Source organism: Cyprinodon variegatus, unplaced genomic scaffold, assembly GCF_000732505.1.
Source record: "Cyprinodon variegatus isolate N-32 unplaced genomic scaffold, C_variegatus-1.0 Scaffold28, whole genome shotgun sequence".
Taxonomy (NCBI): Eukaryota; Metazoa; Chordata; class Actinopteri; order Cyprinodontiformes; family Cyprinodontidae; genus Cyprinodon; species Cyprinodon variegatus.
Window position 1 is genome coordinate 1575290 of NW_015150481.1, and position 15226 is coordinate 1590515.

A 15226-nucleotide genomic window follows, 5' to 3' on the forward strand; every position below is an offset into this window, starting at 1 on the left:
TATCTGTACATTAATTTCACCCACTGAACTATTTTTATTCATCTAAAACAATGTAAACTCAATTTTACATTCTATGACCCCTTTAATCTGTAAAAACAACACACCTACAGTTAGTTGAGGGAAGTTTTTGCTCATGACCTTTTAACTGAAAAAGGCAATTATGTAATATAAAAAAAGTGTAAAGTACTATGCTTGCAAAGCTTTATACGCTCTTAAAAACATATATTACAGGTAATAAAACAGGAGCATGATTGATAATTTTTCATGAAAAAACATAGTTTTATCTTACAGTGCAGCTAAGATTCATATTTTTACAAGTGCAATCAAACTACAATCAAAACCTTAACCTACAAAAATAAAACTTAAAAAGTTTATTATGGAAAATATTTACAGTAATATTTCACATATTCCTGGGATTTTTACAATATTTTTCAACAGGAAGTTAAACATTCCTTCTGACCAAGTTATCAGGATGGTGTCTAAGCACATACATACTTAAACTTTATGCTAGTTTTAAACAGAGCTAGAAAAAAAGAAGTCAGCCTCACATTTTTGAATGCAGATCTTCAAGTTGGACAACACAACCTGTGTGCTAAAAGAAATCTGTGATTCAGCTGGTACAGTAGAGGAGAGGATCTTTAAACAGCATGTGCAAACCCATTCCCACCTTTTTCAATATTTCTTATGAGAGTAAGTTAGGCTTAGCTCTGCAATGCAGACATGGACTCTACATGTAATCTACAGAAAATGCAAACAACTATGTTATTCAAAAATGTCACACCTTTTAGAGGTTTTGCAGTCATATACAGATTTTAAAATCTGTATATGAGTGCAAAAATATATTATAAATATCACTTCACCTAAAATACAGTAGAGTTACCTCTGAATTTTGGGTTTGTGGACCTGATCCTATAAAATTCTTAAGGTTTTCAATTGTATTGTCTTAAATTACTTTGCATCCACTTCAACCTTTGAAGAGGAGTACATTTTCAATGTGTTCAATCAACCTTGCAACTGCAAAGTCAGAGTTAAACTTGGTGATTACCTTTCCCTTCTGTGGACACTTACATCATAGACCTTCACTACAGCCACTATTGCAACCATACATATAAAAAACACAAGCGGTATTTTGCTCATATACAATAAAAATCTGAAATATCATCTTATAAACTCTAAACATCAGTATATGAAAAACTGACTTAATGCTACATCCATGTTACAGAACTAAAAAGTAGGACATAACCACATTGATTAAGTAGCAGCCATCTTGAGTGTGTTGCAATGATTTGTTGACCTTGAATTCCAAATTTTGAGGACATCCCAACTGAAATGTTCCACTAGGTGGGTGGAATTTCGAAATAATTTCATTATAAATGCAGTTAAAGTTAAAAAAGTGAAAAAAGCCAAAGAAGGCTACTGCCACCCAATCATTCAGCGCTACCCTGTACCATTACCACTAATGGTTACATTGCCATTCAAAAGGGTTCATTTTCATTATACAATTGCCTGTAACATGTTAAATAGTGCTTTCATTGTTTGTCTCTTCTCTGTGTTTAACAATGTTGATGTGAGCATGTCCATTACTTAGTCTTTTACCCTCCGCTCCATTCTCTTTGGCCTGATCTCTCAGTGCTAGCTTCTTCTGTTTTTTAACTATTTTGACGTAGAGGACTCCCCATAACATATTGGCTAGAATGGAGAGTCCAATAACCAATCCTAAGAAGGTCAATCTGAAAGATAAAATATGTTGGAAAAATAAAGTTAAATACTTTTGTCAGTTTAACATGGAGATGTTTGGGATACTAATAGCAAAACTGAAGTATGATTATACTCTACCTAAACATGTTGGCATTATAAAGTCTACATGCTCCACGTCCTCCACATTGCTTGGTTCCCCACTTCAGGCATGCCTGATCAATTAGTGCTCCAAAATAAATTGGGGGAGGGATCCCACCTGGTAGCAAAAGGTTACTTTAGTTAAAACTCTGAGAAGAAGAAACACAACAACAATAATTAGTGATCTAGCTTTGCAATTGCATTTCTCTACTCACCTAGAGTCCTTACGATTAATGTCTGCATACCCAAGGCCAAGGATTTTAGATCTGGTTGAATTGACCTAAATCAAAGTTAAATGGTAAATCAGAAAAATAAAAAGAAATAACTTTTTTTTACAGGTATAAGAAATGTTATAACAAACAGGTATAACAAATTCTTCATTGGCATCCTGTTAAATCCAAAATAGAATTTAAAATCCTCCTTCTCACATATAAAGTCTTAAATGGCCACGCCCCATCTTATATCAGAGATATAATTGTTCCTTATGTCCTTAACAGAGCACTTCGCTCTCAATCTGCAGTTTAACTAGTGGTTCCTAGAATTTCTAAAAGTAGAATAGTAGGCAGATCTTTTAGTTATCAGGCTCCTCTCCTGTGGAACCGACTACCAGTTTTAGTCCATGAGGCAGACACCCTGTCTACTTTTAAGGATAGGCTTAAAACTTTCCTTTTTGATAATGCTTATAGTTAGAGTGGCTCAGGTTATCCTGAGCTATGCTGCCATAGACTTAGACTGCTGGAGGACACAGGGATCCCTTTTTCATCAATCTGCTTCATTCTTCCACTCTGCAGGATCTGTTAGTTAAATCACTAACGTTATGCTCTCTCAGCCTTTTCTCATAGTAGTTTTGCCTCATCCATTCCTGTTTGGCTGTGACACCACTCTGCTTGGCTGTGTGTTTCCTGGACGGGGCTGCCTTTTACAGTTGCCTTTTGTATCTCCGCTTCTTACTGTATGTCTGTTTCTGTCTCTATGAAACCTGCTGGAGGTATCTTCCAGTTAAAAGGGAGTTTTTCCTCTCCACTGTCGCTATAAGCATGCTTAGTGTGAGGGATTGCCTTTGAGTCAATGAGTCGATGCAATCAACTGGTTTTCCTTACATAGAAAACTTTGATTATGGTCTAGTGAAATGTAAAGTGCCTTGAGATGACATGTATTGTGAATTGGTGCTATATATATATAAACTGAATTGAATTGAAATTAAATGTGACAATTAAGCCTTGTTTTCATAGCAAGACAGGATTAAAATAGCTTTAATAGTTATAAATAGGAAAGCCTAAAATTAATCCCTGCTAGAAGTCTGTTTGTACAATATGTCTGCCATAAGTGGATCTTACCTCAGCAATACAATATATCCTGGTGTTCCCCCGCAGGCAGAAATAAATGCTCCCAACACAGACAAAGCCATGTAGATTTTAAATTTACTGTCACATTCACTCCTTCTGTGACACTGGCCAAGAACAGCAGACATGTTTGCAGCAGGAGTCACAGAAATCCCAATGCAGGTACAATTGTGAAACACCTAAAGGTAACAAAATCATTATTATTTAGGTTGCAAAAAATGGAAACTGCTGTATGTGCTACTGATGCACAATATTAAAATATGTAATGTATTTTAAAATCAGTCTCAAATTTATCTTTAAAGGAGGGACTATTTTTTCCCCTGTTTGAACAGTTTTCGTTACATATTTAAAGACAAAGAGAAAATTAGGTAAGATTACCCAAATTAAAAACCTAGTAATAATGATTCAGACATTGCTTTTATTTCATTAATCTAAGATCAAATCAATGTTATTTCAAAAGTATAGTGGAGGATGTTCTTTTTCCTGGGTGGATCATCTAAATAATTGGCCTTCCAAATTGTCAATCATTCTGGAGATATGTTTATGTAAGAACCTATGTGCTAGTCCTCTGTTAGTTGTCTTTTTCTGCGCATGCGCACCTTTATGTGCTGGGCTACGGTTTCAGTAAGTCATTGTATGAGAGAAAAAGTCTACGAAGTGAATGAGAAGAAGAGAAAGGTCTCAGAAGAGAGAAACAAGACCAGACTGTTTTTTTGGGAGATTACCAACTTCGAAGAAAACAGCTTTTACCCTAAAGAGGCCCTTCAGGCCGAAACTGCTCTTTATTGCATTAGTCATGTACCAATAAAGGCTTTTTGATAACTTTTTCCTGAGTTCCTCAGACTTACTGTATCTATATTTTCCACTAGGATGCCTTACTGAAGAGCACCAGAGGAACATCATTTCACTCCCTAAAAGCACCAGGCTCAGTTTCTTTTGTCCTCCAGGCTAATTTAAAATTATAGAAAAGGCCATTTTGTATTAACCTTGCACTGCAAGCTTTCAGTCTTAGAACGAAGGCACCTTGAAAGACTACCAGTAATAGGTCCATCTCTAAACAACCAGCGGGTTTGACCAATGACATGACATTAACCAATGACATGTTTTTGGGGCGGGGAATGCAGGAATGACGACAGTCACAAGCGTCTTGCTGGGGCATTGAAAACATGGCTACGCTGGAAGACTCACCTGTCGATACCGCAGTTGACTTGGTTTTCATTAAAATAGTAAGAACTTGTCGTATAAAAAAGTAGCAAAGAGAACCACTTTGTGCTTTTCTAGATGGGAATGATGTCTGATGTCTGCTTTCTGCCCACACGATTTGTCCTTGCAATGTTTTTTCATCACAGGGTTTACGATGTTCAAAAATCAACTTTGTGTTGCTGAAAAAGCCTTTTATGTGCAGGTTTGCTGTGCAGTTTCTAAAAACATTGTTGCATGATGACATGATGACTTCAATGTCAAAATTGGTCTACATTACAGTAAACATGTCCCACCTGTCATTCCCGGCGCATGTCTGAAACGTTATGATTCGCTGTTACGATTGGCTGAAAGCATATTATGTAAGGGCGGGTACTAGCTGGTACATCACCCAATCAACTTGAAGTTTTGTACTAAACGTCCCTGTTTTTCATGGACAGACTGAACGGCAGCCATCTCAGAATGATAACCTAAAACTCAACTCTGTTCTACACATATCAAACTGGCTACTGCCAGGTTCATTTTTTATTTCATGTAAAGAATCCAAAGAACCCGAACCTAGTGCTAATTTCTGTAAAGAATAAAAAAGGAATAAAAAAACTGACCATTGCTTTTCCTGTTCCAGTGGAGGTCTGACATCCAGCCAGGCAGGGTGAAGCATATGTCATGCCATTATAGGCACACACTGGATCCCAGTGCTTCACTGAGCAGGAGCAGCCAGTATTGCATGGTGCCAACAAACTTGAGGGATTGTTGGATACTTGAGTAACACTGGTGCAAAAAATACAGGCAACATATTTGTGAGAATATCTATGTATAAAAAATACAGCCAAAAACATTAATTATAAAATCGACGTTTGGTTGTGTGTGTAGGTGTGCACAACTCACCCTTCATATGCAACAGTCAAACCAGCCACATCTGCATTGCCACAATGAAAGAATCCCTGCAGGGAAAGCATACAAAAGGATCCAAGAGATGCAGCGATGGAGACTCTGGCAGCTCCAACAACACCCAATTTGAAACGCTTCAAGACAAAACCACCAGTAATGAATCCCAGAGCGACTGCGGGGAGGTTCATAATGCCTGGGTGGGAGATAGATAAAGAGACAGTTCTTTTATTCTGCAAAGCACTGGTCAAAGCACTGTTGTTTCTAAACATCTATGAAATAAAGCAACTCTAATTAGCATTTTTTTTTTATAGTTTTTTTTGTAATTTTAAAGTGTTCACTTTTATAAAAAGCAATGAAATGCTAAATATAGCTACTGCCCTTGAAAAACACACAAAGGGAAATCTGACATACTTGAGTCAGCATTATCACATAATCAGAGTTCCCCTTAACAACATTGTTTCAAATGGAGCAACATAGGTTGGCAGGATGTACCTATAATAAAATTAGCTCTGGATGCCGCCTGTCCATAGATCTGCTCCATGAACTTTGGTATGAAGGTGATCATACCAACAAAGGCATTGACTGCAACCAGGTTGGTGAGGATTATCATTGAGAAGATGGTGTTCCTGAAGAGTCTTTTCAGTGATGGAATAAAATCTGGGAAACAACAAACCATTGAGGCAATTACTCTTGTATGAAAATTTACACCCTTATTTATCTCACTTTCCATATTCTAATGACCAAATTCAAAAACGAAGTTACCTTTAACCATTTCTTTAAATGTGACTCTCTTTTCTTTGTCTTCTGCATTTTGGTTTTCATCTGGCAGGAAATTCTCCTGCTCTGGCCAAGAGGTTAACTCTGTACTTTTGTTGCTGCTATCTTCCTCTCCTTGTTTGGGCAAAGACTTAGGCAGGAAAAAGAACGGGATGCTTGCCAGCAGAATCAGTGCGCCATTGGCAATGAAGCCAAGCCACCAGGCTCCCACCCAGCGAGAATCCTTGTAGGTTATGGTGATGCTGTCTAGGTAAAAAGCCAAAAAAATATTGTTTTGTTACAACAAAAACCTTGATGTTATTAATTTAGGTATGCTTAATTTAATCTAGAAAGTTGAAATTGTTAAAATTTTAATTTAAGAAATTTAAATAGCCTCTGCAATCTCAGTTCTTACTTGGAGATTGCCCTCAACCTTACAATCCAATATGGCTGCAACGCACAGACAACAGAAAAGTGAATACACTTTTCTGACATTTAGATTTAAGTTGTTATAGCTACGACCTTTTGTTTACCATATTTCTCCTGTAACACTCATTGTATTGTAGGTAGATAGTGACTTTCCTTGAATGAACTTTTGGTCTAAATGGAGCACAGCATTAATGTAATTGATATCTGCTGTTTTCAGCATTTTAGCAATACCAAGGGTCAAGCTGTGTTACTATATAGGAAGAATTAATATGGTCAAAACACGTAAGGAACAGTTCTTGCTGTGTCAACGGCCTCTCTTAACTTTTGCAGCATGACTAAGCGTTTCTAAATCATAAATGTTTAAGTCACAAAGGTTAACTATTTTGTTGAAGTGCTGTTTAAAGAGAGAGAGAGAGAGAGAGAGAGAGAGAGAGAGAGAGAGAGAGAGACCATATTTCTCACAAGCTTACTGAAGGTCTAGTCCTTTCATAGCTTATCAGCCGTACTCTTATCTGTTGCCGTTTCACTCACAACACACAGTAGAAGATAACCTTTGTTTATCCAAGCTACTCAGTATAATTGGATTTCCAGAGTTACAAGTATCTTTTAATGATCCTTTTTTGATTTTGACCATTGTTATTATTACAGTAATAGGTTTCATACCTAAATCAACAAATCCAATGTCCACGTAGGTCTTGGCAAGGTAGGACCCCAGCATGAACCCAGCCATAGGACCTAACATTCCTGTTGTATAGATACAGGCTAGAACAAAAGAGGAAGAAAGGTGAACAGAAGTAAGCAGTATAATATATTACAAACTTGAATATTTCAAAAAATTAAACCTACTGTAATGCCTATGGTTTACATTAGGGTGTGACTCAGATTTTTTTTATTTTTCCATTTTATAACATTCCTCATCTTTCTTGCTATCTTTGGGAATCTTGGTATTTTGTAAGCCCTGTGAGAATATGCCAGCTTGCTAAATGTTTGGCACAAATGGGGCTCGAGTTAGCATTTATTTTAAAACGCCCTATTGGCAGTAAAGGTTTATTCAGCTTTTTAAAGCTATCTAAACTGTGTTTGATAACCTCTAGGTAAAAATCATTATGGGAGTTTTTACGGCACTAGTGGCTCGTTTTTATGGACAGTAGGCTTACAGGAAAAGGGGTATGAGAGAGGGGGAGAGACATGCGGAAAAGGACCACAGGCCAGATTTGAACCTGTGTCGCCCGAGTCGAGGACTAATGGGCTGGTTATACTCTCGCAGCAGTGTGTCGCAGTGAGCTTGTCGCAGGTATGACGTAGACATTTTTGTTTATGCTTAATTTGTGCTATGTTTATTCCATGCCACAACACAAAAGGGGAAAATCACGAACTAGTTGTGGGTCTAGATATGGCCAAGGTAGTGAAGAAGTGGGGGCAAGTTTGTCCAACAACAGATGGACATAAGGGCGAAATAGAGTGGGGATCCAGGTGGAAAAGGGACCCAGAGTTCTCGTGCACCTTGCTCTTCTAGCTCGTCCAACTTCACAAGTCATTTTCTGCAATCGCGGTCATACAAACAAAACAAGCCGGTAAGGTACCAAACAGGAGATATGCATAGTGTAGAGCGGATGCAGATTTGACCAATCAGAGGCCTCCTGTCTGCGGTACTGCCTGCAGTGACATACAATTTCAGAAAAGGTGCAGCAGAGTGTGTGCGGAGAGGGCAGGGACGTCTCTGCATTGACCATGACACCTATGCAGATGACCTAGTTTCGAAGTATAAATCAGCCTAAAGGCCTCCATACGTGGGTCGTATGTGCTATCCACTGCACCCCCAAAGCACTTCTCAAATATTTTAATGCATCCATTCAACAACTCAAAGGTATAAAATGATTGACTTTATACCATGCCTCTGCAGGCCTGAATAAAATGCAGATTAAGGGAATGAGGTAATTTGATTAGGACTTGGGCATCCTTACTGTATGTCTAATGCCAATTTTGACCATAGCATGAATCAGGATCAGGGTCTGGTATCTTGGATATCACTTCAGAGTTGAAGAGTAAACATACAAAACAGTCCTAAACCTAATAATTGTAGTCTTAACAAGGATTCTTAGGAAGAAAATCTACTATTAAACTTTAGATTTGTTTGAAACTTTCAACCTGTTTGTGAAAACTCAAAGAGAGCATTTTGTAATGCATGAGAACAGGGGTCTCCACTTGACATCCTCACTGGTCATTATGCTATGTTTAGATGCATTTGTTTTCTAACACATATAAAGATTTTTTGAGCTCTTGTTTATCATCCAATCTCATTAGCTGGATGTAAGGTTATATCTCTAATTATGACACAAAAGGTTTGTCTAAGATGGTTTGACCAAACATGAGCAGAACATATCTAGAGTGCAAAGACAAGCAAGCAAAATGCAAATAATGAAGATAAAACAAACCCAAATAGAAGGGAGTATTCTCTTGTCTAGAAAAGTCATCCAGATAGGATATCCCCAATGGCATGGAGGGAGTCTCTCCAATTCCACGGAGCATGTTTCCCAGGAAAACATAGATCCACATGGACGAGCCAGCTGCCTTTTCACAAGCTGAGAGAAAGGAATCTGTCTTTAAACCTAATGCAGTACTGTCTGTGTAGATATAGGATCATTTCTAAAAAGGAACCTCTATAAACAATAATAGCTACCCTTAGTGGCTGCTACATCAGGGGTCTCATCCTTCTCTGTCAGGCTGTGGTTGGACAAACATGGTAAGAGGTTTTCACTGCCGTTCACTTGGGTGTTGTGGGACATACTTGTCTCATATTTATACCTAGAAGAAAAAGGTTTAATATCAGGGATTTGGTTTAAATCTCTCATTTTATGACTTACATTTTTGTTCATTTTGCAAATAAAAAAGATTGGAAAGAAAAGGAAAACCCTGTAAAGAATGTTTAAAGGACAGTCTATAACCAAAGCCTTTGATTGTAGTAGGAGATTGCAGTGCCTTGGAAATTTGTTCTCTCCCGCTCCCTTTTATTTACTTTACAGTTTCAAATTCCATTGTATTTTAAAACGATACATTTTTACATGTACAAATAAAATGGTATGGTATTTGCATTTCTTTTTTTTTCAATCTTCCAAACAGGTCAAGTTTCTTGGGATGGGAGACCTGTGCTTTCTGGGGCTTCTCCTAAGTTAAAAAAGGAGCTATCCCTGATGTGTTTGTTGTCCTTTAAGATGGTGTTTGTTCTACTAATGTACCATCACACTTCTGAGGCCATAAAATAACAGCTAGAGTTACACAGAATTTAAATTTTACACAGATGACTGATGTTTTTAGGTGACTTCTAAATATAACTACTGTAGGGGCATCAGAGCAATGGGAGCTTAATACATAGACATTCCCCATGTTCCTGTGTTTTATTTGCAAATAACTTATATACTATGTATTATCCCCAATCACCGTGCTATTGTTGGGTCTATACACATTAACTACCCCTAAATATATTGACGTTTATAATGAACAAAGCCTATATGTGTTTTTACATCTAATACATTTGTTTTCAGGGAACAAAAAGGAGTAGAAGTTTGATAGTTATAAATATCTTTCAAAGCCACATTGGTTTCAGTCATATATAGACTGCAAAAACGATCTAAAAATTTGTAAACATTTCTTAAAATAAAAGTATTTACCCTTCATTTGAAAAGGCAAATAAGATGATATATAAATAGAATGAGTATTTTTACCCTTAAAGAAGTTAAAACAATAGACTGCAGTGGTCTTTTTCTTTTTTTAAAGGTCTTTTGTCATATTCCATCACAATATTGGGTCCATTTCAAGAAGCAGGTTTATTGAAAACTAAGTTTTCTAAACCTGAAATCAGGGAAATGAGTTTTCTGACTTTAAAACTTAGTTTTAAAAACAAACATTGCATTTTCCTTTTACTGGGATCTTATTTTAAAGAATGAGAATTACATATTGTAGTTGACAGGATATGAGATTTATTTATTTTTGGTTAATAAGATTGACATGGGGATATATATATATTTTTTTATAGTATATGAAGAGCTCCTGAAATTATTTTCAGATTACACATTAAAAGATTAATTCCACTGGGGAAAAGGGATTTACCTTAGGCTTAGGATTAGGATTTACTCTATGATAGCAACCGACTGATTCTACTAGCATAATCTGAAGGCATTCAATAGGACTGATAACCGCTAATAACGTTAATTTATTGAGATGATAATAGCCGTATTTACAGTGTGATTAAAGACAGAATCAAACTGAGGAGTAACAACATGAGATGATGCACAGGTCCTTTCTATGAGAGCAACATTTTTAGACTTGTTGCCAGGTGATTATATCTAAATAGATATATTTATCCTCTACTATTCAAGAAATAAACCTGTAATATTATTATGATTACAACAAACTTGCCTTTTGAAATGAAAAATTCTTCACATCTAGAATAACCATTCTGGATGTCTAGAAATTAATTTCACAAGTCCGTATTACTGTTGTTACTGGTCAGCTTCTGGATTATTTTGACTATGAGGAAATGTATTTCAGATATTATAAAAAAATATTCAGTCAAGCTGATAAATGTTTAAACGGTCACTTAAAATGTGTAAACATTTCTAGGTATATAAAACTTAATTCTTACTAATATAATTTTTTTTTACTTTCTGAAATTCAGTTTCTGCTGCAAAAATGTAATGTTGAAAATATATTATTACAGTTTAGTCTAGGCTCATTTTAGTAATCTTCAAATGGAAGAACAGAGAGGAGACTGCTTTTAATAAATGTAAAAATGGCTTGCCATAGTCCACTTCATATAAACGTATGCATTAACTCGAAAAACAGTCTTCTTCTTCGCCATCTTCCTCTACTTTATAGCTGCAGAGCTGTTTCTTTATAGCTACAAAGTCTTTTAAAGACATTCTACTTTTTTATTTTTAAAATCTCTAGTTCCAGTGGGCGAAATAGGAACTCCCTGGTGACTTGTCGAATCGGGGCTCCACTTATAATGGCTTTTCAAACTTGTTACGCATGTGCTCAACTCTAAATGGACCTACAGTACTTAAAGTGATTGAACTAATTCATAGCAGCCATTGCACAACCGGAAACTCAGAATTTCCGTCATAAGGCTAGATTAATTTAGAGTTGCGTATTTGAATCTGAATTTGTTAAACCTGCTTTGTGAAACGAGCCCAGTGTCTCTCCAGTTCAGTTGAAGAAAAAAAAAAAAACTGACAGATTTTCTATTAAATATAACACAACACAAGCCAGAGAGATGAAAAAATATGAAAGAGAAAAACAAAAGATTACAGAACTGTATACTAACGGTCCCTGTAAGAAGTGTGGTAGTGCTACAATAAAGGATCCAGTGGCCATGATCAAACACCCGATACCGATCAGCCTGGGCCGATGCAGCTTTGCACCAAAGTAGCTCACAAAGGCGATTACCAACAAGTTTCCTGTGAAGGGAAAATGTTAAACATCATTAAAGGAATATTAAATTCAATGTGTCAAAGCATATATTTTTAATTAAAACAGTAAAAATTGCACAAACCCATTTCAAAGCTGCCATCTATGACCCCAATCAGAGAGCTGGGGATGTCAAAGCGTCTCTCAATCTGAGTGATGGAGCTCTTCATGTAGCCTCCACCAAAAGCCTTGGAAAAATACATAAAGGCCAGGGAGACCAGGAAGAGCTGCAAGAACATACCCAACATGTTAATATAATATCATTTCAATTCTTGAAGATTTGTTCCAATGTTTTTCCTTAACAAGATGTCAAATATCTGTTTTTGTCTCTTTATTGATAAGATTAACACTAAACACCAACAGGGTTCTGCACTTTGTTTAGGTTTCTTTTTAAGTTTTTAGTTTCACTGAAATTTGTGCCTTTGTATTCGTTTTCTGGCAGTGCTGTGTTTTTGTGTTACTCTTTCTTGCCCCCTTGTGCCAGTCTCCTTTCTCCCTGGCTCCTTTCTAGCTGCTTCTGTCCACACCTGCTCCCAATTAACTGATTACTCCACTCTTGGTTCTGTCTCCTGTATCTAATCAACCTCTGCAGTTCATCGCTGCTGGTTTCTCTTCATTACACTCTTCAGGTGTGTTTTTCCCTAGTGTCTTGGTTTTTTTCGATTTCCTGTTTATTGTTTTTGGATTTATGCTTCTTTTACCATTTGTTCATTCATTAAATCAACAAAACTCATCTCTGCATTTGGGTCAGAACCAACCTCCACCCAACCTGACAAAAACCGTAACCCACAAAGGTCCTAATGAAAGAGTACCAACCAAGTTGCTCTACAAGTTGTTCAGTTTTGAATTGCACTTTTAAGCACTTGCATGGCCAGATTGCAAAATATGCCAAAATCTTCTCCTTTCCTCACCATCAAAAGGAGTGCCAATTTTTTGCAACTGTTGACTTTTGTAAATCAGAAGGCAGAATCCGGGACTGCAATACAATGTAATTCATACATCATTTCTACAAATCAGGTTAGGCTTTATCGGATATGGAGGTTTTTTAAATAAATATGCCCAAAAATTATGGCTGTAACATCAACCACAAAAACAAACTAAAAAGACATAGAATTTTAATAATTTCATTTCTAAAATATAAACCTCCTTAAAAATTATTAAATTATTTCAAAGCATCTGGAGGCCTCATTAGTACAGGTAGCAGAATTTTGAAAAGTTCTTGTCTTGGAATGTTTACAGCAAATATTAAAAATGTTAATTAAAATATATGAATATAATGAATGTCAATTATGTATATTAAACATTTTAATTGAATGATAAAACTGGCTTAATTTCATTTGTTAATGTATTTTCCGGTTGTTTTTAATCTCTATCTATGGTGAAGCTTATAAGTTACAAATTTCTTTCTCCATTATTGTTTATGTCTGATAAGTTATGCATGTTTTAAGCACACATAAAACTGCTCTTTAATAAATACATAAATCTTTTTTTTTAAATGCCAAAAAGTTAGAACAGCCATTATAAAGCTTTACTTTAACCACCAAGATTTTGTGGAGATTCACAGAGATATTATGCATAGATCTCTGCTGTATTGTTTATTATGAGATGTGATAAATAGTAGGAGATATTTCAGCTTAAAAATTACCCATGAGTTGCAGCATTTAATTTATTTTCTTTGGGATTAATAAAGTATTTTTGAATCTTAAGTTGAATTGAACATTTATCATATAAAAAATAAATAGAGCAACCCCTATCTTCTTCCACTTTAGATATCTACTTTTACTGTAAAGGAATATGGACAACCATGAGCACCCGGATCAGAAGACAGTTAAAATACAACAGACATCTACAGTCAGAGGCTTTTCCAGAAGCAGTGAAAGACTGACAGCAAAACCTTATGAGTTACAACAATTAATTTCCTTTGGAATCAATAACGTATTTTTTAATATACTTTATAGATTAATTAAACTCAGACAGACTCAGAGCAGTCTATAAACAATAATAACCCTAATGTAATTTCAAAGCAAACACTAACTAAATTACTAACCTTGAGCTTGGAGCAACATCCCTCGCATGTTTTTTTAGACTCTACACTCATGATGCCAATATGGACTCAGATTGTGAGGAAAGAAAAAATAAATACCACCAACAAACCCTGTGAAGAAACAACAAACTTTAGAATGTAAGATTTTAAAGCAAATTATAATTGTTTTCTTCTAAAAACAGATTTAAAGACGTTTCATGGTTTATTATGTTTTTCATCTAGCCAATAATACTATAAAAACGTTGAAATTTGGAAGATTCAATTGAAGAAATTCTGGTGCATTTATCTTGTTTCTTTTAACATAAATAAAATATTATCATAAAGTAAAAAAAAAAAGAAATAGATTTTCAGGTCCTCCTAGCTGATTTAAGATTATTTACATGCACAATTGTTATACATATGAAATGGCATTAGTGTTAAAGCGTAATAATAAACACATCAGTGGGAAAAAAAGAGAAGAAAACAGTCAACAGGCTTTTACCTACCTCTGGATCAACGATGTGACAGCCCAGTGTGAATGATCCGAGCTATTACAGTGCTGCAAGTGGGACTTTGAGCTTTAAGTCTTATCACTAAATTATATCACATGTAATCAGTAACTCAGGCACATGTGTTGATCATGTCAAGAAAAAGTCATCCAGCCCTAATGAAAACCAAGATGCGCCCCAAAAAAGAAAAAAAGCGGTGACTCCAATTTTTCAGTTAGGAGAACTGTCAGACTTCAGAGGTCCTCCGGGTCCAAGCGCACGAGGCGCGCACACCTTCCTCTGTGAAACATCACAGGCCTCCACAGCAGCCATCCTCTTTGGAGACACAACAAACAGCAGCAGCATGAAGCTGGCTGGTTTATTGTAATACCAGCTCACTGTTTCTGTTAGTTTGCCTGTTTCAAAGAAGGGAAATCCTTTCCTCTTCAGGAAAAATATCAGCTCTTGCAAAAGAGGGTGTTTCCATCCAAAGCCTGATCAAAGTCTTCCTGAACCATTGATGACCGTGAACAATAGCTTTCTCTCGAATGGCCCCGGTACATCCCATCACTTTATCACTTTAGTTTTACAGTATTCACAGGAGGCTCGTTTACTTACAGCTCACAATATGTAGCGTGTCCGTTTCTAAAAGAGGTTTTAATGTAAGGACTTCCTAAATGCATCTTTTTGTGGGAACAGGCTGTTGTCTACAACATTCCACCGTGACTGTTATGCAGTTTAGATTAAAAAACAAACAAATTAGCAGTTCTGTTAAATCATTTTTGCCTTTATAA

General features: G+C 36.2%; 1 protein-coding gene across 1 annotated transcript; it reads right to left on the minus strand.

Annotated features, from left to right (window-relative positions):
* Positions 1-598: 598 nt before the first annotated feature.
* Positions 599-14833, minus strand: LOC107099326 (solute carrier organic anion transporter family member 1C1-like). The gene is made up of 15 exons (XM_015397400.1): positions 14451-14833; positions 13969-14076; positions 12007-12148; positions 11779-11911; positions 9136-9260; positions 8891-9037; positions 7119-7217; positions 6033-6293; positions 5763-5927; positions 5268-5463; positions 4985-5150; positions 3174-3358; positions 2052-2116; positions 1837-1954; positions 599-1730 (listed from the first exon to the last, which is right to left on the minus strand). Exons 2-15 carry the CDS (start codon positions 14017-14019, stop codon positions 1517-1519), a joined length of 2067 nt encoding a protein of 688 aa, XP_015252886.1. The 5' UTR covers positions 14020-14076; positions 14451-14833; the 3' UTR covers positions 599-1516.
* Between the last annotated feature and the right edge of the window lie 393 nt (positions 14834-15226).

Bases quoted from the DNA above. Each gene is read 5' to 3' on its own strand.
- LOC107099326 (XM_015397400.1), bottom strand. From the start codon at position 14,019: ATGAGTGTAGAGTCTAAAAAAACATGCGAGGGATGTTGCTCCAAGCTC. The intron at 1,955-2,051 runs GTGAGTAGAGAA...TTTTGCTACCAG, and splicing joins ATTAATCGTAAGGACTCTAG to GTGGGATCCCTCCCCCAATT. The intron at 1,731-1,836 runs GTAGAGTATAAT...TTTATCTTTCAG, and splicing joins TATAATGCCAACATGTTTAG to ATTGACCTTCTTAGGATTGG.